The sequence below is a fragment of the Arvicanthis niloticus genome, chromosome 30, assembly GCF_011762505.2.
Source record: "Arvicanthis niloticus isolate mArvNil1 chromosome 30, mArvNil1.pat.X, whole genome shotgun sequence".
NCBI lineage: Eukaryota > Metazoa > Chordata > Mammalia > Rodentia > Muridae > Arvicanthis > Arvicanthis niloticus.
This window is the reverse complement of record NC_133438.1, coordinates 13,706,533-13,733,566: the sequence shown is the minus strand read 5'-3', so window position 1 is coordinate 13,733,566 and position 27,034 is coordinate 13,706,533. Positions and strand designations below refer to the sequence as shown.

At 41.4% G+C, this 27,034-nt stretch overlaps 1 protein-coding gene and 1 pseudogene across 2 annotated transcripts in view; one reads left to right on the top strand and one right to left on the bottom strand.

The window, feature by feature from the left end:
- Nucleotides 1-27,034, bottom strand: part of Ncoa7 (nuclear receptor coactivator 7) — a 141,570-nt gene that overhangs the window by 61,171 nt on the left and 53,365 nt on the right. For both annotated transcript variants that reach the window (XM_076927925.1, XM_076927924.1), the window contains exons 3-6: nucleotides 20,073-20,293; nucleotides 6,739-6,818; nucleotides 4,116-4,223; nucleotides 191-304 (exon numbers count right to left, since the gene is read on the bottom strand). In XM_076927925.1, the coding sequence (XP_076784040.1) occupies nucleotides 191-304; nucleotides 4,116-4,223; nucleotides 6,739-6,818; nucleotides 20,073-20,293 (523 nt within the window). The remainder of the gene's footprint in view (nucleotides 1-190; nucleotides 305-4,115; nucleotides 4,224-6,738; nucleotides 6,819-20,072; nucleotides 20,294-27,034) is intronic.
- On the top strand, nucleotides 21,112-22,133 carry LOC143440540 (THUMP domain-containing protein 1 pseudogene; annotated as a pseudogene).

The window sequence follows — 27,034 nt, the reverse complement described above, 5'->3', positions numbered from 1 at the left end:
CTTTTGCCTTTGAGACCTTTGGTAAAAAGGTGTGCTGAGATAGGATGCATTCTCTCAACTGACGGCAACTTTTCTAACCTCACCACTTTACTAAAAGTTTTCAGATGTAATCTTTTAAATATACAGTATACCCATTTCCACAACTAATCATAGGAATGAACTCCAGTGTTGAAGATGCCAGCATACATACAGGCAACTTATCGTACTCTGCATCTGATGATGATGGGGACACAGTAGCACCAGGGGTGGATGACGAGAGCCGTAAGGTAGTAGAAGGGATGTTGGCATCTGGCACAAACAGGACCTGAGAACAGGAAAGCATGGCTGAGTGAGGGTCTAAGTCAAGCAATTCCTGAGCTCACACTTAGGGGACTCACACCTCTGTACACCACACTCGGTGCTTCAGTAAGATCCAGGGAGCTTTCATTCTACTAACAAGCAACAGAACATCCTCTAAAGTACCCATGAAAAATACTTAGCAATATAAATGTCTATGAAATACTGACACTGCAGGAGAACCAGCAAGCACCTGTTCAGTCCAGGTAAAGCCTGCACGGTAGGAACTGGGAAGGAAGAGGGAAGAGCCTGCCAAGGAGTAAGACTAACACAGCTTGAGTATACTTAAAATACTTGGGGCCAGTACTTCAGTGCATACATGGTGGTTTGAATTGGTATGCACCCCATAGACTCATGTGTTTGAATGCTTGGCCCACGGGAGTGGCACTGATAGGAGGTGTGGCCTTGTTGGAGTAGGTGTGCCCTTGTTAAAGGAAGTGTGTCACTGTGGGGGAAGGATTTGAGGTCTCCTATGCTCAAACTCTGCCCAGTGTGGAACAGAGTCTCCTGCTGCTTGTGGATCAAGATATAGAACTCTCAGATCCTTTTCCAGCATCCTGTCTGCCTGGATCTTGCCATGCTTCCCCCGTGATGATAAAGGATTAAACCTCTAAAATTGTAAGCCATCCCCAAACAAATGTTTCCCTTTATAAAAGTTACCTTGGTCATGACATTATGAAACACTAAGACTATACATACACACACACACATATATGCTATATGTAACATTCATGTATATAAATATATACTTTTCTATTTATTATATCTGTTTATTAATATATTAAATATATTTAAATGTATAATAAAATATATTTATGTATATATACGTGTGTGTATATGTATTTATATATGCATGCATAGACTTAACCAGCTTTAATAATCTGAAAACTCCAAATCTAAAGTGCCCCAAATGGGCTTAGTTTCAGAACTTGGAGCACTTTGGAGTTTAGATTTCTGCATTGTGATTGTTAAAGCTATATGAGGAGAGAAAAGGAAGCATGGTGGGCTACCTCATAGAACACTCCTGTGCCAGGTAGCGCTGGAACATCCGGGGTGGTGACCATACAAAGCAGGTTACAAGACAATACCAATATAGTTATCCCTACATTTTCTCTCCTCTTTGTATTTTATTGATTAAGACTGAAACTAGCCCAACAAGTATATAATAATCTATAATGCAAAACAGTCTGCCTTCTGAACTGGTATTGATACCATAATTCAATATTCTCTCAATGAAACAGCTACATTTGGGCATGGACTCAAATATAATCTTAAAATAAAAACCTTGGTTGTTATTGACAGAATTTGAAGTTGTTAATCATTTAACAACTGATCTTAGATCAATAGTGTTAACATTTCTATTTTAGCATTAGCTATTTAAATCTCACTTCAGAGAGCTGGTAAGATGGCTCAGTGTTTGTGGTCCAAGTCTGATGACCTGAGAACCGCCCCCAAAAAAGCCAGATAAAGCATCACATTTATAACTTCAGCACTCTTAATAGGAAGATGGGAGGCAGAGGTAGGAGAAGCTCCCACAGGGATGCTCGCAGGCCAGCTAGTCTTGAGCACACAACTGAGTACCCGAGACAAGACTGATGCTGCCTAATCCACAGAGAGAAAAAACTGCCTTCTAAAAGTTTTCTGTCACACTGACTTCTGTGTGCTCCTAAACTTACACGCCCTCACACACAGAGGGCGGGGGACAAAAAAAACCTCATTTGAATCCAGAAAAAAATAATGAGCTAAAGCCAGACAATTCATTAAGATAGGGATGAGAAAAATCTAAGTCAGTGGATGGATGTAAGATGACGATTGCTGAAAATATGTACCACATAACTAATAAACACCTATTGAGAGGTTGACCAAAAGCGGCTCTGAGCGTCCATAAAGCAACACAAAAGAGATATCAGCATTCATAAGATAAAACCAAGCCCATTTCTCAGTTCTCAGGGGTGTAAGTACTCTCCTACATTGTCTCATACAAGCGTCATGCTGAACTATAGAGCCTCCATGATGTGCTACAATGAATACAGCGAGGAGATTTAGATGCTTGCTCCTTGTCACTCCTTCAGTAGCAGGAGTGACATATACATATATATATATACATATATATGTATATATACATATAAAAATTATATATATAATATGTATATGTATACGTATATATATATATATATATATACACACACGTGATATATATCTTTCTTGTCACATTAACTAAAATCTCACCCTAGACTTGTTGCTTCAGAAGGCAAATAGTAGGATTAGAATAGCTTTATAAAAAAATAGCTGAGACCTGCAGTGCTTTTCAGGAGGCACAGAAAGATATATCACGTGTGTCCTTAACTGTACATGACATAAAACGTGTGTCATTAACTGTACTTGACGTATCACGTGTGTCCTGTACATGACACATCACATATGTCCTTTACTCTACATGGCATATCACATGTGTCCTTAACTGTAAATGACATATCACATGTGTCCTTAACTGTCCATGACATATCACATGTCTTTAACTGTACATGACATATCACGTGTCTCCTGTACTTGACATTTCACCTGTGTCCTTAACTGTACATATCATGTGTGTCCTTAACTGTACCTGATGATGTATGTATGTGTATATATATATATATATTCATATAAATAATCATATATATAATCTCCAAGGTGTCTTACAAGAAGGAAAACATTTTTAAGTGTATATTCACAGGACACTTAAAAGAGTACAAAAGTACATGTGTTGTACATTAAACCACATTTGGAAAAAGTAACAAAGCAGTCTAACTCAGAGCCTCCTGAAAAGCACTGCAGGTCTCAGCTATTTTTTTATAAAGCTATTCTAATCCTACTATTTGCCTTCTGAAGCAACAAGTCTAGGGTGAGATTTTAGTTAATGCGACAAGAAAGTCCTCATCCCTGCCATCATCAAAGCCAGCCTAGTTCTTCTCTACCTCAAGCAGCAAACCAACCTCAGAAGGAGAACTCTCAAATTTTCTGGAAACAGAGCGAATCAAATTGCCTCAGACTGATCAGGTCCACTGGCAAGATAGAATCAGATATCCAGTGATTTCGTGGACAAGGCTGTACTTGACCTTAGAGATGCACTTTCAATGACTGGGCCATTAACACATTGGTTGAATGTACTTTTGGAGTTAAAAAAACAAAAAGCAGCTAAATATGACATCCTGTACAGAGTACCGAAGGTTACTATGTCAAAGTAAAGAGGAAGCCCTTTACGTTTGTCAGTTTATTTATGCCGACTAAAGTTATCAAAATCCTGAAGCACAACGTGGGTTGGTTTTCTCGTGACAATCTTTCTCAATGTCTTTCTTTTACTTTGGCAGGTGGACAATTATGGTACAAATTAAGATTAAAAAAAACCCAAATTATTTCTAAATTAAAATAAAATGATGGCGTGTGTGTTTCCTAATAGATTAAATTGAACTCGTAAATCAGAATTAAATCAGAGTTGTAAGGGACCTGTGTTATATCTGACAGGGAAAAAAGTGTTTATTAATTTAAAACTCTTCTCGACGGCCCTGGAAACGCTTCCGAAGTTAAAGATGGTGATGATGAATGTGCCAATCAAAACCCAAGGATACATCTCTGAGTTACTTATCAGAAGGAAGACTCCTTCGGAACTCTTGGCTCCAAGGGAGATGAATGAGTCACCATTGAAGACAATTCTGTGGCACTAATACCAAGTTATTTACTAGGTAACAAAAAATGAAGGCAAAATTTCTAAAGTAATGTTGAACATAAAAAATAATTACCTGGCCTGGAACAATAGTGTGCGTGAAGAGTTTATTCAATTCCACTAATTTATTGGGAGTGACGTTAAACTTCAGTGCAACAGAGTTGAGGGTGTCCTGGCTTCCGGCCTGCAGAAGTGAGATGAACAAGTGTCAGATTATATAAGGCAAGGCCCAAACAAACAAACAAACAGATACCAAGCACCAACTTGGTCAGGACAGCAGTCAACAAAACATAACAGCTCTGTCCTTATGTACCATAAAAAGGAGCAGAGATTAAATTTGCCTTTTTCTGTCCTTCCTTTTGAGCGTGGTTATTTTGTGGTGCTGTTGTTTTTTCGGTTTTGTATTGAGACAAAGTCACACTTCAGCCTGAAAATCACTAGGTAGCCCAACTTTGCCGCGAGATTGTAACAGCCCTCATGGGGCGCTGAGATTTTAGGTGTGATGACCACGCCTGGCTCATTTATAATACTTAATAAAACTATGCACAAAAGCATCTTAACTGCAGTTCACCTCTGGACTCCCTCATCTTCTGATGTTACTGTGCACTAACAGAGTTCTAACTTTTCCTTTGGCAAAACTTAGGTGTGTTACTCTACTTTTTATTACATGGTCAGTCTAAAAGAAGGATTTATCAGAAAAACACAGTCATCGAAGAGCAACATTTAGTTTCTTCTAAGAAGTCAGAGCAGACCACCGTCAGTGCTATTTTCACGGTGAATTTAAATAAAACTACAATCGTGTGCTCATATCGTATGCTGTCTATGATAAATAGAACACAGCTACTGGGCTCCAGGAGCTCGGAGTGCAGCGACAAAGGCGAGTTCGTGGCACACAGAGTGAGGTCACAGTAAACGACCTTCATGCAGCATTATCACCTACAGATTCAAGGATATGAAAACATACCCTGGCATGGGTCAAGAATAGGACACGGAAGGGGTCTAGTTTCTACCTTGAATAAGAGAACTAAGGCACAAGACAGACATTAAACCAAGTACCAGTGAGCACTGTTAAATGTTGCAGCATATTTGTGCATACAGTGAATGGGTAGATTGTGTTATTTACTGGAAAAACCTATTCCTAGTTGTAGTATGGCCTGGCACACACCTTCAATCCGAGATTTCTGTTTATTGTAAACAGGATAAAATAAAGTCAACCATAGGGCAAGAGGTGTAGAAGCAACCAGTTGACAGAAAGCGAACATATGACAATACTATAGTGAGTAAAAAGAAGTCAGGAGGACAGATGGAAAGATGTACAGAAAGTAGTAAGAAAGGATACTCAGCATGAGGGGTTTTTGAGCCTGCATGGAGAAGGAGAGATTACTCTGGGGATGTCAGCTGAGGAGGAAGGGTCAGCTGGGTGCTTCCTCTGCCTGTGTGAGTTAGCAGGCTTTCACTCTAGCATCAAGCTCCCAAATCTTTATTGGTAAAATGGAATGCTTAAGATTTTGTTTAAAAAAAAAAAAAAAAAGCAGTTAAAATGACTTATTGATAAATGAGAGGAAAAAAAAAAAACCTGATCTAGACTCTCTGGGTGGTGAGAAGAGATAGGAGTGGCCATGGAGAGCAGGGGAGGTGTATCTAAGAGCCTGGTTTGTATAAATACTTGGATGAAAATGCTATTGCTGCTTGGAAAAGGATCAAGCATAGAGAAGACCTAAGGGGATATGTTAAGCAGCAGTAGATTGATGGCTTTGAATCGTAGAGAAGATATATGGGACAGACACCCACACTACGGAGTCACGGCTCGTCTGAAGACAACTCATCTGTTTGTCTGGTGGAACAAAGCTGCGTGCATCCTAAACTGAAAAGGTTCCTTCGCTGTTGCAAAGGTCATCTCATTAAACCAGGTTCTAGTAGGGTGCACGGCATGGATCCCTTCATGGCCCCCCAGATGACCCTAAGCAAGGTGGATAACCAGTAGAGTGACAGGCATTGTAGCCAGAGAGAAAACATGGATTGGCCGTAAGCACTGTGTATTCACACGCCGAGTTCTGTATCCCAAGATCAGGTTGCAGTCTGACCATGGGCATTGTATTGACCAATGTGCTGTAAAGAATGTTCCCCAATAATCTCTGATTGTTAAGGAAAAAGCTAGAGCCTCTGACTGGGCAAGGAAGAGAGGAAGGCAGAACTTTGGATAGAGTGAGGAAATCTGAGAGATCACAAGGACAGAGAAGGAAAAAGGACAGGAGAGGAAGGAGGTCACCATGAGGTAGGATGAACCATGAGAATGGACCACAAGCATGTGGTCATGAAAAACTTACCCTGAGGACACACATAGTACAGAACAAGACTCAGCTGGCAAGTAACGGGGCATTTATTGGGTTTTAATAAATTAGTTGGGTGAGAATAGCTCAGAGCCTGCCCAGCATAGTGCTAGCAGCCTGTTAATAAAATCTGATGTCTCTGTGCTGTTTACTTGGGAATTAAATGGGATAGAGTGGGTCAGAATCCCCCTTCCTACATGAAATTACTACAACAAAGGGAAAAAAAGACATGACCTAAAACAAGTCTTGAGAAACCACATTGTGTGATGGGTATGCGAGAATATAGGGAAGGGCAAAGTGAGTCGAGGAAAAAGTGTGCTCACATCACACAGCACTAGTGATCACTCCAGCCGCCCTGGTTGCACTTACAGTGTATTCCATGGTACCCTGCGGCTTCTGCACCACCATCTTCTTCTCTTTCTTATCATGAGTTTTGCTTTGATTGTCATCTGAAGAAGAAATCGTACATTTTCATTTTCAGGAATTGAAGACAGACTATATCTATATTATATAAAAATCCACTATGGAATTAATACAAGAAATGATATCAGTAGGAGAATAAGCAATGGGCAGAAATGAAACACACTCATAAGGTATACTACATCTGTGATCACCAGAATTAATGATTAATACCCATGGTAATCAAATACTACAAGCAAAAACAAGGTAAAGTTTCCAGTTATTAAAATATTAGTTTAAATGGGATTAGTCTAATGGAAAGAGGTTGCAACCAAACCAGTAAAATCCCTATATAAACCATGTACAATGCAAATAACTTTAGCCTTTTAGAAGTGCTTTGATTTACGTAACAACAACGGTAAGATGTTCATTCTCTGATTAAGTTATCTTTCTTTGAGGAATTAAAGAGGGCAAACTCAAAAACGAAACAGGAAACACAGATTTCTTAAAATTTTATAATATAAACATAGATGAACCATAATTCTAACAACAGATTAGGGTATAATATAATTTGTTATGTTTTTAGTTTTAGGTTGTTTTATTACTTTGAGACAGGTTCGAGAGTATCATAGGCTAGAACTGAACTTTTTATGTAGCCAAGGATGACTTTGAACTCCTGAACTTGCTGCCACCATCTACAATACCCTAGAGTTATAGGTATGTACCACATTTTATGCCGTGCTGAGGAGTAAACCAGGTTTTATGCATGGTAGGCAGGCACACTAACAAGTAAGATACTTCCCAGATGACTTTTCTGTTATTACAAGTCAAAATGGTCTGCTATTGCCAGCTTCATATGATCCCACTTAATTGTTATAGTTAAATACATTGTGATGTATTAATATAAATATAAAAACCATGGAGACATATTTCAAGTGATTAAAAAAATAGCAGTAACAAGAGGATGTAAAACTAAAAACGAGAAGAGATACTCCAACTTTTATCTGCTCAGAAAAATGCATATCAAAGTTAGAAATCACCTGAAAGGCCAGGGGATCTAGATGCCCGATCTCAGACAAAACATGAACGGCTACCAGAGATGTAACCTGATTCAGCCACTGCAGCTCCAAGCACCTACAGGTTGTGTATCTCTGAGCAATTAAACTAACAGATGCACAGGGTCTGCCGTGAGGAAAGCACTTTGTATATACCACAGGAGTCTGCTTGGGGATGCCCACCACTGTCCTCTGAGGCAGACGTCAATGGAGGCTGAGTAAAAGTGTCAGTTATGCTCTGGGATTCCACGGTGGTCACTAGAAATAACAAGCCAGAGGCACACGGCCACAAATCCATACCAGGAGGAACAGGATAAACAGACCAGTACTATTCACACCAGTCTAAAACAGTCACACAAAGTTTTCAAGAACACTTAAAAAAAATTTAAACCTATCACACCGAATATAATAGATGATGTGTCCTGGGAAGAAAAATGGCAGAGGAGAAACAGGATATAAACAAACAAAAACAAACAAACAAACAAGAATGAGCCTGTCTCTGAACATTCATAATGTCCTATAAATAAAAGAAACGGGAATAATTCAGCCACCTACATCTAATGTTTTACAGCCTCCGACCTCCATAAATTACTGACATTTGGATCAGAGATAGCGGGATGCTGGGTGAGAACAGGAAGGTTATCAAAGCATGGAAGAAGTTACATCACTGAGGAGTTTCCTAGCTTCCCACTATTTCCTATAAATACTACTTAAAATTAAATAAAAAGTCAGGAGGAGCGAATGAAGAAAGTGCCGGGAATACATTCTTATCATCTTCAGGTGGCCACATCTGGGTAACTTCAGGTAACTGAACTGTTAAGTCAGACAAGAGCATTCTATATAGCCCATGTTCAAACAACTTAACCACAGGATTTCTGATTCTCAGAACACATGTGAAAACGGGGTCACCTAGATCTGAGAAGGTAAGCAATGAAACATTAACATTCTTCTTTCCTCTTAATTCCATCTAAAGAGTCAGAGAAACTGAAATTTGTGGCCTTTGTTTACAGGGGAGATGGACCCCAGGCTAGCACTTCTAGAAACATTCCTTCGAAGGTTCTTTTTGGCACAAGGCTGATGTTCATTCTCTCTTTTAAAAAAGTATCTGTGTGCGTGTATGTTTGTATATGTGTGTGTGTATGTTTGTGTGTATCTGTGTATGTGTGTGTATATATGTGTATGTTTGTGTATATGTGTGTGTGTATGTTTGTGTATGTGTGTATGTGTGATGTGAGTGTATGTTTGTGTATGTGTGTATGTATGTGTGTGTGTATGTGTGTGTATGTATGTATGTTTGTGTATGTGTGTGTATGTTTGTGTATGTGTGTATGTTTGTGTACATGTGTATGTGTGATGTGTGTGTATGTTTGTGTATGTGTGTGTGTTTGTGTACGTGTGTATGTGTGATATGTGTGTATGTTTGTGTATGTGTGTATGTGTGATGTGAGTGTATGTTTGTGTATGTGTGTATGTTTGTGTGTGTGTGTATGCATGTATGTTTGTGTATGTGTGTGTTTGTGTGATGTGTGTGTATGTTTGTGTATGTGTGTGTATGTATGTATGTTTGTGTGTGTGTTTGTGTGTTTGTGTGTGTGTGTATATGGTGCCACAGGCCCATGTGGTGAGATAACAATTTCCAGGAAGCAGATCCTCTTCTTTGATCATGGCAAAAGCTACTTATTATTTTATTCATTTCTTCTTTTGAGAGAGGAGCTCATCTAGCCCAGGCTTGCCTCAAACTCACTATGTACCTGAGGATGACCCTCGACTCCTGATTATCTTGCCTCTGCCTCCAGAGTCATGACCACAGTGGGTTTTATGCAGTGCAGCTGATCAAGGCCAGGCCTCCTGCCTGCTGTGCGAGCATTATCCCAACTGAGCCACACCCACAGCGCTGCTCAGTCCTTCAACGTCTCTCGTCTCCTCTCTTCACATACTCTTTCTCACGGGCTTCATAAATCGCCCTCACCACATTCCTTTGCTAGATCCAGGAAAGGAGGAGCACGACTGCAGGCCTACTAACTTGTGGACAGGTAATAGGCTGAAAAACTGCAAAAGAAGGTATGTTCTGTCTGGATAAAACCTTCAGTATAAGTTTAGCATGTACACTTGAATTTATGAAAAAACAATGAAGTTTCCCTGTCACTGGCATACATCAAAGAAATGTATAACATGAAAAACAATGGAAACAAAAGCATGTCTCGCGAACAGGGCCAAGGAGGGAGGTGTGCAAGGGGAGTCCAAGAAAACAAGAGTCTTATGGCCTCAGTTTCTTAAAACAAAACAAAACAAAACAAAACAAAACAAAACAAAACAAAAGACTTGTTCTTGGAATATGCTTTTGTGCCCCTACCAGGTATAATAGATATGAGTGCATTTACTTTAGAATATACATTACAATTATTTGTTTCTATTATTCATTACAAATTATTTATAATTCATTATAATGATTCATTACATATTATTTGTTTACATGCCTTTGTGGAAAAATGTGATTTTGCCATGTGCGGCTTGCCCCTGTGACTGTCCTTTCCTTGTGTGGCTCGTCTTAACCCTCAGAGTATAAGCTGAAGCTCTGAATAAAGTTGGCGATTGCATGAGATGTTAGTCGGCCTCATTCTTAGGCTCCAATGTCTGAGCTCTATTCTCAAGAGAGGTGAACAACAGGTGAGACGATTCAGTCAGTACAGTGCTCTCATGCAAGCATGAGGACAAGACTCCTCTCTAATACAGGAAGCTGAACAAGTGTGACAACTGTCATCTCAGCACTGGAGGGGCAGAAGAAACAGGCAGGCCTCTGGAGCTCGCTGACCAATTAGTCTAGTCGAATGGGTGATCTCCAACTTTAATGAGATCCTGTCTCAGTAAGTAAGTGAATAAGTAAATTAGAGCCCTTGTGGCATGTACACGCCTTCAAGCTATGCTGAAGAGGTGGAAACAGAATTGTGAGTCCCAAGTCTGCATGAGTCACACATTTTCTATAAATAAGGAAACATTTCACATACAACTCTGGCTTGCCTACACGCACGCACGCACGCACGCACGCACGCACGCACGCACATCACTTCTTTCCAGAGTCTACAAATGTGAAGTGCTTGAGGCAGAGCTCAAAGGGAGCAGTCTTTGATGTCTTGAGCTGTTACAATGACATCTGATACATAAGGAACGAGGAACTTTCTGATACAGATCAACTTCCCAGACATGTCTGATTGTGGGTAAAACTTTTCACTGCAACAACATTATACTGGGAAAATCACACGTACCTGTCAAAGCTACAATCCAAACAGTTTCAACTATTCAGAAGGCTGGTACAGGAGAATAAACTGAGTTCAAGAGTTTGGGGTCAGCATGGGAACACACAAAAAGACTGCTTTTAAAGGATAATAATAATAATAATAATAATAATAATAATAATAATAATAATAATAAAAGTCATGGGGCTGGAGAGGTGGCTCAGTGGTCAAGAGCACTGGCTGCTCTTCCAGAGGTTCTGAGTTCAATTCCCAGCTATCACACGGTGGCTCACATCTGCCTGTGATTCTAATTACTTCAATTCCAGGATTTGTGACACCCTCACACAGACACACTTACAGACAGAACACCAATGAACATAAACAAACAAACAAAAAAAAATCAACAACCAGCTGGGCTGCCTTGTGGGGCCTCAGTGGGAGGGGTCACTTCCCACTCAGTTCCACTGTGACTTGATGTGCCAGGGCAGGCTGGTGTTCATGGGGGATTTCTTCTTCTCTAAAGAGAAAGGAAGGGGGGAGTGGGGGAAGGGCTTGACTGGGCCCTGGCAGGACTGGGAGAAGAGGAGGGGGGCTATATTGGAATGTACGGTGAATAAATAAATTAATGAAAACATTAATGTCATAAATGACTTTGAATAAAATATAGGACTTGGATTTCTACACAAAGAAATACCATATTCTCCCATGGTGATGCTCACAACTCACATTATAGGTCTGTTTTCAAAAAAAAAGCACACTTAATATGCGAATGTTGTTAACTGGAGTTACTGAGAGATGGGTAACTAAAAAACTGAAGAAAAAAAAACTAAATTATGAACTGTTCCAAAGAAATTAAAAATATGCATCACGAAGTACCCCACTCTATTTTGCCCTCTGACACAGCGGAGAGATATCATGGAGGACATGCCACTTCCTCCCTCTCAAGCAAAGCACACCCAGTATATTGTGATGACTGGTTAGGACTGCTACCAGTCAATGCTGTTAATGGTTAACTAAAGTGAGTCACACTGAGTGGAAAACTAGAAGCATCTCAAGGGCAGAAGAACTAATTGTCTACCTAGAGGACACCCATGACAGTTATCTTGGATGAGTAATGGAAGCTATAGCCCCGTGACTGTCCACACACTGTGACTATGTTAAGGACAGAGGACTCCAGTGGTTTTGGTCAACATCTGATTTATATTAGCCATAGACCCAGTGGGTGTTTTGAGCATGCCTACACATACGATCAGGTCTAGAAGTAATTCTAGTGTCCCAGAAGTAGTGAACTCACTTAAGTAGGTAAGGGGCAACTCCACCATCATGAATAACTTAAGGCCCAGGGGAAGAAAGCTCACCTGCAGCTGATTCTATTTTCTGTACTAAGAACCAAGAATGTTCTGGTTTGTGTTGGCTCTTGTTGTTGTTGGTTTTTTTTTGTTTTTTTTTTGCTCCAGAGTTGACTTGCAGGGCTGAGAACACTGCCTGAGGCATCACTCTGGCTTTGTCCTTAGAGGGCAATGCGTTAGTGTCTGTCACATGCTAGCCGGCATGTGCTTGGGTATATTCCTTAGCATCTTATTTTTTTAACTTTGTAAAATGGGCTGCTGCTTTCTGTTGGACATCATGAGGAGTCATGAAGTCAATCAGGAAAGCAAGGGTCCAGCCCACAGCAGACATCCATAGGTCCAAGGGATTAAACTCAGGTCATCAAGCCTGGGAGCAGGCCTCCTTACCCACTTAGCTATCATCCTGGCCCAAGGGAATGCACATTTTAACATATGAATTTGGATGGATACAAAAGGACCATAGCACTCATTTGAACAAAATAACAGAAATACAGTTTACCCATCTGGCTCCTATTTAGAAACAGCCAAGGTTTACCTTCTAGCAAATCTACTTCCAGCTCTTCCTGATCTGGATTTTACATAGTTATACGAATTGTCATTTTAATAAAAATTGAGCCACACTTGAGAACTATTTCCAACTACAAGGTTTTGAGACGTGTCTACTTGATTAATTCTATGTCTGTATTATTTGAAAATGGTACCCAGTAATACATTTTATATCTGTTCTGTTAATTATACTTTCATGCTATTTCAAATAGTACGATAGTTACTACAGTGAAATATTTTAATGCTTCAGACTGTTTCCTTACAGTGAACTTTAGCAGAAAGAACTGTTGAGTCAAAGGGTTCAAAAAAACAAGGCTCTCAGTAAATACAGCTATCCTGTCCTCCACAAAGATTTAACCAGATTACTCTCTACTAGCAATCTGTTTATTGTGGTTCCAATCTTCATTTCCCTTAAAAGTCCTATGTTGAAATTCTCACCCCTAAGAGTATTAGGAGACAGAAACCAGGCACTCAGACTAAGCATTATAAAATGAGTCCAAAAAAAGAAAGAGACCCCTACCCACAGCTTCCCTCATATACCTAGTGGAGGAAACAGTGCCCCATAGACTCAGAATTTACTAGTGTCTTGATCATGAAGGACTTCCCAGTCTAAAGACCATGACAGTTCTGTGATATATGAGCTACCCAGTCCATGAGACTTCAGTGTCTTCCCCGCCCCCCAAGTCTTTTCTGCCTCATTTGGTGATAATTTGACTTTTTTTTTTTTTTTTTTTTTTTTTTTTTTGGTTTTTTTTTTTTGAGACAGGGTTTCTCTGTGTAGCCCTGGCTGTCCTGGAACTCATCTGTAGACCAGGCTGGCCTCGAACTCAGAAATCCGCCTGCCTCTGCCTCCCAAATGCTGGGATTAAAGGCGTGCGCCACCACCGCCCAGCAGGATAATTTGACTTTTTAAGCTGAAACTGCCAGTGATCATACACTCTTATCCAACACATGTGACTATTTCTCATGCTGTGAGATCTTACACTGTGCAAAACCCTTAGAAACAGTGCTCTTGAGAGTGATCACGGGACTTTGTTTACTGCCTTGTTTATTCCTTGACTGTTTGCAGCTATTGTATTGCTGGTTCCTCAACCTAGAACCGACCTAATTAAAATGGTTTAAAAGAAAATTGGGAAAAAGTAAACCCGTCTCAGCCTTCAGCCTCAGAACTGGCTGGGGTCATGCTACAATACTGTCTAATCGTCTTTTAATCCCCACTCCTGCACTCGAGAACCAGTTGAGTGACTGAGCTGGCTTGGTCAAGTCTTGATCAATATAACTGCTCTACGTGTTTCTGGGAAGTTCCTGGAATGTACAAACAACCAGACCCTTCAGCTGTGAAGTACTTTGTAAATGCCATGAGGTGAAAGAGCATGGAGCACATGAGATGGGTGCTCCTCCCAGTGTAGTCTCTCTCTCTCTCTACTTCCTTTCTGTTCTTATTTCGCAATATTTGTTCGTCTGAGAATTATACTGCATCAAAATGAGGGGCTAGATCAGGGTGTTGGGGGGAACCAGGATGCATTTTATGTTCACGCTCATAACTACATATTTTCAGCTTGATTCTTGTGGTATTCATCACCAGTTAACATGACTCTTTTCTTAAGGCTAAAGTTTTGACGTATTTCATACTAAAAACAAAGCCCCCTCTAGTAGGTTGTTTCAGGAGATCTATGGTGCAAGCAACATGTTGTGATATTTGGTGTGTCTGAGAATGTTTTGTCTTTGAACTTGAGAAATAACTTTCACCTCTCAAATGAAGACGTTTACGGTTCTGGAAGAGAGTACTAGGTCTCTCTATGTAGCTCTGGCTATCCTGGAATTCACTATGTAGACCAAACTCGTCTGAAATTCACAGAGATTAGCCTGCTTCTGCCTTCCAGTTGCTTGGGTTAAAAGTATGTGCCACTGTGCCTGGCCTTATAACAAAATTTTATAGTTTTACTTAGAACTATTTTTCAAGCCATTTTATCTATGACCCATAAATCCTTCCTAGAGTTAACCTACATTTCCTCCTTCATCTTGCCCTACATATGATGAACTCCTTTGATTTCTATGCTTGAATAAGTGTTTGCACTCCTGAATGCAGACTTCCGGTCTCAAAGTGGCTATGGTTGCTTCTGCTCTCACGTTTTTTTGTCTTTTCATGCAGAATGTTTTTTTTTCTCTTCGAACCCTCCATATTCCCTACAAATGACATCTTCCTTTTTAGCAACATTCCTGGTTATTTTACAATAATATTACTTAGGTAATTTTTTTTTTTTTTTGGATTAGAAATTGAACTAAGTCTTGGACCTACAAGTGTGTTCTTTACCACTGAGACTCATCCCCAGCCTCTTAGGCTCCTGATATATTCTTTTCATATAAAAGTCTATTTTAATCCTTTATCCTTCTAATCTTTAAAATCAAAAGGATAAGAAGACTTTCCACTCCTGAGCTGAAGATCATATATTAATGGCCTGGCCTATGTATGTTTGGAAATAAACTTATAAAAAATATTATAACTTTGACCTTTTAAGCCTATGAGTTGAAACAAAAATCAAATAACAGATATGAAACTAACCCATGTGGTTTTAAAAAGAAAAAACAAAACCCTTAGAAAAAGTTGTAAGTTCTGCGGAAAGTTGTTGAGGTTGCTGCTGTGGGAAAGAACCCAGTTGTTGGTTACTTTCATATTTTCATGAGAAACAAAGAATCCACAGAAAATGAACAACAGAAAATTTCACTTTTTTGGCTTTTTCTTGTTAGTCTTCTTTTGAACGCAGGATGGAAAATTGTGATGAACACAGTAGACACGACAGGCGTGTTAATGAAACTACATGAGGAGGCCACAAGAAGGTACCGGGTCCTCTGGAACTAGAGTTATAGAAAATCATGCAGTTCCATGAAGGTACTGGGAAATGAACCTGGGTCCATTGTAAGTGCAGCTAATGTTCTTAACCTCTGAGGCAACTCTCTCCTTCCTCCCACACAACTTCTTAAGAGTTTATCCATATAAACAGAATAAGTGAAAAGAGTCCTATATATTAGTAAATATGAATGCAAGCACAGAAAGGTTGAATTTGCTTGTTCTAGAAACATTCTGATATTTACCTACTTGGTGTTGTGCTAGGTACTAGATCTCAGATTCTCTGATGCAAACTGTCTTAATGTGATTACTTCCTTTCCTGCTCTCTTCTCAAAAAGAGAACATTTACAGAATCAGGACCATATTGTTATAATGAGGCAATTCTGGTGACTCAGTCTCTCTATAATATTCTTTATTGGCATGTTATCACCATGTAAGGAGATAGTAATGACATATTGCCTGAGACTTCAATGAGTCACAGATAAATCTATTTAAAAAAAAACAAAAATGTCTTGTCAAAACATCCTTCTTTAGTTCAGGTAAATTACGTTGTATATGCAGAATGGGCAACCACCAGAAGTAACTGCTTTCAACAAACTCTGTATTTGCATAATTAATATTCTTTTTTACAAGGCCTTTGCTTTTGCTTTGTCATGCTGGTAAGTTCTGTTTTTTTTTTTTTTTTTTTTTTTTCCTGCATGCTAATATTTGAAATAGGTCTGCAATGCATAAAATTCAAAAAATAAAGAAAGCAATTCTGCATGGCCCTGTAGCACAAGGAGGTAGAGGGAGGTGGATCTGTGAGTTTGAGGCCAGTTTGCTTTACATAGTGTATATCCCAGGGTAGCCAGAGCTACAGAGTGAGATCTTGTCTTAAGATAAAGACAGACAGACAGACAGACAGACAGACAGACAGACAACTTTATACTTTCTATACCCAGATAGGACAACTCTTACCCATACCTTTTCCATTATGCACTTTGAAGTTCATGTTGCCACTCAACACCACTAGCTCATTTTGCCTCTGTTCCTGGGGTCACTTCTTTTACACACAGATTTGCTCTGTAAAGGGCAATAAACAGGCGCCTCTAGGCCCCTTGATAAATGACTTAGACTTTCAAAATCACATCTCTAAACACAAAATCCATCACCTTCCTTCCTCATTCTTGAGGTTTCAAATTCCTCACGTACAGATTGCTCGTTTTCTTCCTCACGAACTATACTAATTAGCACGCACTGCTCTGCCTGTGAGCAGAAACTCTCTTCAGCACCTCGTTTGCCTAAGGGCTTGTCTCAGATCCTCACAACCCGCCTTCAACAATTCAGATTCACCCTGGAAATAATGGCGCTTCCCCCAACTCTCTTTGAGTTTTACCAGGCAAATCTAAATCCTCAGCAGCCAAGATCCTCCCATTGTCAAGTCTCCTCACTGTCTTTTCACAGAGGAGCAGCACAGGAAGAGGCAATGCTTTGGAACAAGAATGACTCTTGGCTCAAGGTCTGATGCTCCCCCTAGTGGTAGAGAACTACATCCCGGGATGGGACTCTGGAAGGCAATGAGACCAATCAAATCTGAGTGGGCCATTTGTCAACAACGGCCAAATGCAGTTAGAGCAAATGAAGCCTGAAATTTAGTGCCCCGCCCAGAGGTCTGATCCCAGCACTAGAGTCTCCTGATGAAATTCCCCCGAATCTCCAAGCCAGTGGCCATCACTCTCATTTTTGAGGGATGACATAATGGCATCTCTTACTATTAACAAGGAAAACCACACAGCAATTTCAACTAAATGACTGTACTGTTAACCAGTATCCTGTAGAACTGTCAAGAAACAGAACCAAATAATACAAGAGTATTCATTCACCTATATGTTCAATCTTCTACAGAATGCACATTTAAAATGCGTCCGTCAGGACAGGGAGGTAACTGAGTCAGTAAAGTGCTTGCCTTGTATGTATGAAGACCTGAGCTCCAATCTCCAGCACCTATTTTTAAAAAAGCCTTGCCTGGAGGTGGTGGCAAATGCCTTTAATCCCAGCATTCAGGAGGCAAAGGCAGATGGATCTCTGAGTTCGAGGCCAGCCTGATCTACAGAGTGATTTTCTCGAAACCTCCCCACTCCTCCACACATACACACACAAGTCTGGTAGTGTGGACCACTTTTGTAATCTCAGCGCCAAGAGGCAGTGGAAGATAGAACTTTGAGGCTTCGAGGCTAGCCTACCAGATGATTTATAGGCCAGTGAGAGACCCTGTACAAAATATAAGGTGGATGGTGATGAATGGCACCCAAGATTGGCCTCCACTCACACAAATGAACACTGGTGTGTCCATCATATACACAGACACACGCACAAAGAACACCTGTCAAGGTGGAGACACTATAGGGTCTAAATCATCCCAGCCTGCAACCAGAGAATGGATACATCCATGAAAATGGTCGAGATCTGGCTTGGCCTGGACAGAGACAGGAAGGGAGGCTCAGAAGAGAAGGCAACCGAACTGATTTTGTGAGGTCATATGAAGGAGCAGAGTAAAGACGAGTGTGTTATTTTAAATTTACCAACACACTTTTATCAGATTCCCCTACAGTAGAAACTAACAAGGCAAGAAGTCACACAAGACAGTGCAGTGCAGCATGACCTTGACAAGCACTGTCCCTCTCACTTTCTCACTGCTGTGATAACACACCTGGCCAACGCAACTTAAGGAAGGTGTTACTTGGGCTCACAGTGGTGTGTAAAGGCCATCCTGATGGGGAGTCAAGGTGGCGGGAGCCTGAAGCAGCTGGTCACGCTGTCTCCTCAGTCGGGAAGAAGAGTGAATAGTTGTGTTCAAGGACTGGAGCTGTAGGTTTTTAAGATGTCCCACCTCAATTAACCTACTCAAAAGAATCCTTGGAAGACATGTCCACAGGCCAAATAAATGCCTTACAAATGTGCCCTGGAGGCTTGTATCCTAGGTGATTCTAGACCCTATTAAAGCAGACACTAACTAAACCATCACACATCAGGCCCATCAGAAAGTTATGTTCAACACAGTAGGAAACATGTCTTCTCTGTAAGTTTGTCGTAATCTGGACCAAGGTTATTGATGGTCTGAACCCAGTTCAGGGTCTCCAGATCTGTCTACTATTTGGCACTGCTTCATCTCATGGCTTTAGCTGGGCTCTCTGAACACTACTGTATCTTTTTCTCTCTTTGTCTCGCAATATCAAGCCAAATTTTTGACTCTTAATGCCCTCTTTTTGCACCGTTTGAACTATACTCTAGACTGGCATATGACAGAATGGTCAGTATGAGATGGGTACAGTTAGACAAGCCATTATTCCTGTACATTTTGCAGCAATGGCTAGTCTAAGAAACTCTAAAACACTATGGACTTATTCAAAATGAGGGGTTTTGTATGCAATGGCTGTTTCTAGGTGACACATGCGAGGCCTTGTATAAGCACTAAGGAAAAGAAATAAACCTGGCTCGGTGGGCAAAGTACCTGCTAAACAACTGGGGGCCTGAATTCTGATTCCCAAAACTCATTTAAAAAGCTGAACACAGTGATAGTCTCCTGAAACTCCAAGGCTGTGAGGCATAGACAGGAGGACTCCTGGAGCTAGTAGGCCAGCCAGTCCAGAGAGTGACTTCAGGCTCAGTGAGACCTGGTCTCAACAATAAAGGAGAGAGCAATAGAAGAAGATTCTGAAGTTAACCTTTGATCCCTGGCAAACACATCTATAAACACACACACACACACACACACACACACACACACACACGCACACATGCACACAACAACAAAAACAAGAGAAAAAAAGTGTATTTCTTTTACAGGGAAAATGTCCAGCAGCACAAAGCATGTGACAGACACACTACTAGATGACAAATGTTGGACGCTGAGTGGGGTATATTGTTTCACAGCTATCCTTTTATATCACATAACATATATCATAAGAGCCAGGGACACAGAGCACTCGCTCCATACGCTGTACTGTTATATAATGTTATCTCATAAATCACAGCTTTTGGCAAATTATTACAGATTTTGATTTTTGAGGGTGGAAGGTTTTCCCCATGTAGACCAGGTTGGCTTTAAATTTGTGATGACCACATCTGGCTTAAAAGTTATTACAATTTGTTGTTGCTATTGCTGCTATAGTTTTGAGAAAAGGTCTCATGGAACCCAGGCTGGCTTTGATTTCTGCTCCTCTGGCTTCTTTGTCCTGAGGGCGGGGATTTTAGCTTTTTAAAGAAAATGCTTCCACAGCATCAGAGTGCTCACCGACATTGTAGTATCTCTTCAGCTCCGTGCGCCTGATTTCCTTTAACTGATTATTTTTTCTCTTCTTCTTCTCATCAGTGCTGTGGTCCCCCTCTCCTGCGACTTTGGACTGGTCTTGTTCCAAAATGACTGAATTAGCATCATCCTTCTCGGAATGACTCTTTGTGGCGGCAGCTGAGACGGTCTCTGCATTTTGTTTGGCTTGCTTTTTCTTTTTTAGTCTATGAATGAAAAGGGGGAAACATTGAAGAAGTCATTACATGCCATCCTGATTTTATGCTGTGGGTCTCTGAATTGTCTGATATATAAAACACTCTGATATATTCATTCTCTCTCTCTCTCTCTTCCCCTCCCTCCCTCCTTCCCTCCCTCCTTCCCTTTTCTCTCCTCCTCTCCTCTCACTCCATCCCTCAACTCTTGGCAAGCACACAGATTGGCTCCAAATGCAGGCTTACAGGTCTGGATCTCCCTCTTTCTTTTGGTAGAACTGGGGATTGAATCCAGGGTCTGTACATGACAGGCAAGCGTGCTACCACTGAGCTGTATGCTCAGTTCTGTTTTCACTTAAAAAGAAGAAAGAGGAAGAAGGGGACAAGGGGAAAGAAGGAGGAGGTAGTAGTTTAAAGACAAAGTCTCATAAAATTATTCAAGTTATTTTTCTTTTCTAACCACTTAAATATTTTAACATGAAGACGGGGGGGGGGGTCTTTGCTCAGTTTTGAATTCACAATACTAAATGTCACAGAAGTATGGGATATGTTCTAGGTCTAAGAAAAATGACATTTTCTACAGGCTCAGAAATGATGAGTATTGTTATTAAATCAAGATACAGTAACCCATCTATAAGGCCTCATTTGGGGCACTGCATGACTTAAAAAGTGTTGTGGTTTTCTGTTGTGCCTAAGAACTGAGAGACAAGCAGGTATGAAACGTGTTTTATACTGGCTTAAAGGCAGGATCAAGAATTGTAACATCTGACTCTGGTTTGTGTAACTCCTTTATATAGATGGCAAAAGAAAGAACGTGGATCGTAGGTAGCATGGTGACCACCGCCCAGCAGTCCCCTCAGCCAGTTCCTGCCAATGTGGTGACACAGGCGGCCCACAGCAGGCAGCTGGAGCCCGGCCTGCAAGGCATCCTCATCCCCTGCTACATGAAGGAGTGCAAGTACGTGGAAGAGACCTACAGCTTATTCAACGAGTATGGCGTCGACTTGTACTGGCCTGAAAAGTTTATAGACAAGGACCAGCAGCCCTCTGGAAGTGAGTGAGAAGACGACGATGATGCAGAGGCTGCCTTGAAAAAAAAAAAAGTTGGTGGCATTAAGGCTTCAACAAAGAAGAGGCTGCGAAGATTCCAGTCAGTGGAGAGCAGAGCAGATAATGTAGTCTTCATCAGGACACTTGGGATAGAACCTGAGAAATTAGTGCCATCATATTCTCCAGGATATGCACAAAACCAAGAAAGAGAAGACACGGGTTATCCTGCAAATGTTGCCCATCTCAGGCACATGTCAAGCTTTTTTAGAAGATATGAAAAAATGCGCAGAAACATTTCTGGAACCCTGGTTTAAAGTCCCAATTGAAGGGACATTTCAGATTGTATACAGATCTCGAAATAATAGCCATATGAATAGAGAAGAAGTTACTAAACAATTGGAAGAAACAGTGGGCAGCCTCGATCCAGAAAACAAAGTGGATCTCACTAATCCAGAATGCACGGTGATAAGAAGAAACCATCAAAGCTGTGTGTTGCCCGGGTGTTGTGAAAGCTTATGTGCTGTTCAGGAAATATAACCTCCAAGAAGTAGTGAAGAGTGCAAAGGATTCAGCCTCACCCAAAGCTGGGAAATGGCGAAGAGGCAAAATTGGAACCCGAGAGAGAGCAAGATGAGTCAAAGTGATCCCCCAGAAGGGAAAAATAACCAACAGGGGGCAGGCACCAGAGAATATCGAGGAGCTGGGGCAGACAGAGCCAGGGTCTGAAACCCAGGCGAACCTGAAAGTCAAGTCTCAGAAGGACCCAAGACAAATGAAAATGAGCTCTCATAGGTCATTCTGTGGGGAGGTGGTCTCGGCTGGGGTTCTATGTGGAACTGTGATACTATTATTTTGAGTTTTGTGTGCTGCTCAATGCTGACCTCACAATCCCTGTTGTCAGTTTTGTTAGAGTCCTTGCAAGCCTGTATGTCGGTGTGTGCAGAACCATGTACTGTCTCCTAGGGGAGGATGCTAGGAGGATGGTGTTGCCTCTGCCTCCTCATTACCCTCTCTAGTTTCCTCTTAAGCTAACTGGTGTGGAACTGAACAATATCTGGGTGGGAAATGAACAGGACGTTCTGAGGAGGGTGTGTGCTGCAGCTCAGCTGTCCCTGCCGTTCCACTGGACACAAAAAAGTGGCACTGTGGACTAAAAAAATATATATGGTAAAAGTCCTGCAGTGGTACATCTCTTGAGATCTAAAAAATCCCCTAGTAACAGTACAGAATAAACACTAGGAGCAACCACTGTGATTACTAACATGAGCACTGGCTGATGACTTAGTGAACATAATCGATGCTTTCAGTTCTTCACTCTCAGGCCAAGGTGTATGAGCTGAAGACACTCATCACTCACTGAATCTAGCCCCTGTGAATGGGTCCCAAGGAACGCATGCTCTGCACCCAACTGGTGCGCACCCCCGAGTCAAGAAGTCCTTGAGAAAGTTCGTGTTCTATAGACCATAAGCTCGTTCATAAGACCTGTCTTAGGGCTTCTATTCCCGCACAAACATCATGACCAAGAAGCAAGTTGGGAAGGAAAGGGTTTAATGAGCTTACACCTTCCACATTGCTTTCATCACCAACGGAAGTCAGGACTGGAAATCAAGCAGCTCAGGAAGCAGGAGCTGATGCAGAGGCCATGGAGGGATGTTTCTTACTGGTTTGCTTCCCCTGCCTTGCTCAGCCTGCTTTTTTACAGAACACAGGACTACCAGCCCAGGGATGGTTCCACCCACAAGGGGCCCTCCCCCCTTGATCACTAATTGAGATAATGCCTTACAGCTGGATCTCATGGAGGCATTTCCTCAGCTGAAGCTCCTTTCTCTGTGATAACTCCAGCTTGTGTCAAGCTGACACACAACCAGCCAGTACAAGGCCTCTAATCTCTAGAACCTGGGCATTCTGTTTAAGTGTAAATATGTTGCGATTAGGATCCATCTGCCTGAGTAGAAAAAGACTTCAGGTTTGAAGTTTGCATTCTGTTACACAGTTCTCTTGCCTTGAACAGAGAGAAGTCAAGCTGGTACCTACAGAGCTAGCATCTTTGGTCCAGACAGGAAGGTACTCTGTATACTACTAAAGGAAAAAGATAAAACACCAATGCAGCTACAAACCCTTGGATCTGTAATGGTGTCCTGCCTGCAAGACATGCTAGTGCAATGAGAGAGTAACCAACCAATGTCTGATTTGACTTAAGACCCACTCCACGACATGGAATCCTTATCCAACACTTTTTGAGTGACCAAGAACCTGAGACTACATAGCCCAGAGACTTAGGACAGAAAGGAAACAATTGCAATAAAATGACTCCTCATGATATTTTGGAATATGCATAGATACTTAGTCATCATCACCGAAGCTTCCTTCTACCTTAGATGGCAACAAACACAGAGACCCGCAGCCAGACAATATGCAGAGAATGAGAACACTCAGCCCTAAAGGAGATGCTGGCATCAAATCCCTCCACTCGGGGCTCAGGGAACCATGTGGGATAGGAGACAAGAAACACATAAGAGCCAGGGGCGATGTAGGACGACAAGAAAACAAAACCTTCTATATCAACAGGACTGATGTACATATGAATTCACCGAGACCTGAGCAGCATGCACTAGGCATGTTTGAGTCTGTACAAGACGGGAGTCCTAGAGCTGAAAGAAGAAGTGGGCAAGTGTGCTGTATGTTATCTTCCACTGAGCACCAAGGAAGCCAGTTCTAAGATCTTCACTTACTTGTATAAATGGTCTAAAATACAAGATAGCTGGGAAAATGTGCAGAGGAGTACACATCTCATCCCTTTATGTGCTGGTCTGAACACACACACACACACACACACACACACACTGAACATATACAATTACAGATTAAAGTTAGGGAACTACAATGAGGGATTATTTTTAATGAGCACATTGGGTGGTTTGTTTGTTTGTTTGTTTGTTTTGTTTTGTTTTTTCGAGACAGGGTTTCTCTGTGTAGCCCTGGCTGCCCTGGAACTCATTCTGTAGACCAGGCTGGCCTTGAACTCAGAAATCCACCTGCCTCTGCCTCCCAAGTGCTGGGATTAAAGGCATGCACCACCACTGCCTGGCACATTGTTATTTTCTATCAGGATTTTAGCCATTTTATTCTTTGGTAAAATAATAGGCGGTTGTTCATAAAGTTAGGTCTGATAATGCCTCTACTAAAATAAAACTTTTCAGGTCAAATTACTATATGAAGCTTAACTTGCAATGCCCCGGCTCTGTGGAGAGATCAAACATTTCTTTATAGGGCGTGGTTTCTGTAAAGACCTGACTTCCTCCTAGAAAATGCTGGTTGGGGGTGGGCAGGTTGGTCCTGCTCTATTCAAGAGCTCATCAAAACCAGCTTGAAACGAACCTTTCACATCATTCAAAAATGAATGTTTTGGTTTTTTTTTTTTTTTTTCTAGAAGAAAGCAGATGCATAAAATTAGCTCTGTATCTATCTCCCGAGACACGTTTTTTTTTTCATGTTCTGGATTTTTCCACTTGATGTCCCCGTTTCACCCTCTCCCGGTGATAATTAAATCCACTCTGATCTGGGGCACGTGTTTTGATGAGCAGCAGCAGTGTCTGGGAACATCTCATTAGACACTAATTCTCACTCACGGAAACTAGAAAATGGGATACATCGCTTTACTTATCCTTGCTTCTTTCTTTACAGAATGTTATTGTCAATGGTATAGCCAAACAGTTGTTACTTCAGAAGGAGAAAAAAAAATGCTAGAAAATTGCAATATCAAACTAGTTTAGAATAAAATAAAGCACATTTTAGTGCTTTTAGAATTTCTAAAAATCAGTTCTTGTTTCGAATAGAGTAATCTGTTGTTTTGGACCTTATCACCATAACTAACTGGAACATTGTGGTCTTGCAGCTGGCTATCAGAGGAATTCCTGGATGGGAAGCCCTTCCTTCCAAACACAGGAATAGATACTTACCAACTTTTCCAAGGCTAAGAAATTGGCAGCTCAATGAGTGTGGCCAAGTTAATAGTCCTCAGACTCTGCTTTCTTGAGAGTTTTGAGCTTTCTCCTTTGTTTTTGGAGCTGGCATCCAACACAGTAACTTTACTCTCACAACAGGGATTTGCTATAGCTGCACTGAGGTAAACTGGAGCAAATGTCTTGGAGAAAAACAAACTCCTTTTATTTTCATTGATCGTGTGTGTGTGGGGGGGGGCGTGTTGCGTGCTATATGTATGTTCTGTGTGGGGGTTTGCATATGTGTATGCACTTATGTATGTGTGTGTGTGAGGAGTTCGATACTAAGCATATTCCTTGATAACTGGCCACCTTATGTTTTGAGACAGGGTTTCTCATTGGGCCTAGAGCTCCTGGATACATTTAGTGTTTGGTTTCTATAGGCCTAAGTGAAGAAAACAAATCTTCATTCGGTTAGATTACGCTTTCTTTAAAATAAACCATAAGTACAAGAAAGAACAATCATTCTTATCTTTCCTTCCCACTGTTGCATTGAAACCGTGTCCCTTCAAGCTCCTAAGCCTCCCTAGCAAGCCTACCTCTCTTCTTGTTCCTCTCCCAATGACTCTAGCAGATGCCCTGCCTGGATGACTTGTCCGATACTATTGCTGTTTGTTTTATTATGACAGTGGTACTATACTGTACTACAACATTCAAACTGTAGGAAAGCCAGAATAATTCTTAAGTGCGATGACTGAGTGAGCTAATGGGAGAGCCAGAAGAAAGGAGAGATGCCATGCTGTGTGTCTGATGCTGGGGTGCACAGGCTGCTGGGAGGATTGTTGTGGTTCCCAGTCTCCTGTGTACCCAGGTGCCGCTGGCATACCTTTGGGAGTTGGGAATGGGGGTCCCAGATAGGTACTTCCCTTCAGGGCATCCCCACGTGCCTGGCAGGAAGGGGAAGGCAGAGTACAGGACAGGGATGTGGGTCCCTGTTTGGTTCCAAGTGAGTGCCCAGAGTATGGAGAGGCCAGGAAAGAGAAGGCCTTCTCCTAGAGAAGCCACACTCCAACACGCACACCATGTGCTCCTTAATGAAGAGAAGGTCCGTGCTTGTTTTATTTGCTTAAAGCATCAAGCTGCTTTATTTGATGGCAAATATAAAATGTATACACCTTACTCAGAGTGAACCAGGGACTAAAGACCTTTGCCAGGCAGAATGTCCAGGTGAGGAACACTCTGGGGCCTATCTAAACACATTAGCATGGAGAACTCCAGGTTTTTATATTACCTGACTTTCCTTGGGTAGAGACGAGTGTGGGAGTTTAGAGTCTCCCAGACAAGGTCAGACAAGGAGAGAACCTTCTAACAAAGCTCTCTTCCATTAATGCGCAGAACTCAGAGGTTATCTCGTCATGGCATATGTATATGATATATATGAGATACATATAAATATAAATGAATGAGTATGCCGTGGCACTTGTGTGGAGGTCAGAATCAATTCTGTGGAACAATGCTGGTATCAGGCTCCGAACCCAGTGACATCACATCTAGGCAACCGTTATACATTCCCAGAATCCACCTGGCTACCTCACGTTTACCTGGGAGAGGCTATGTCACCACCCATATAAAACAGGCAGAACATCCTGACCTCGCTCTTCTTCCATCTTCTTCTACTTCTCTCCCCCTCTCCCATCTTTGCACTATCTCCTGAATAAACCCCACTTGGAACCATTTGGTCTGGTGTGGTCTGTTCTAAGCC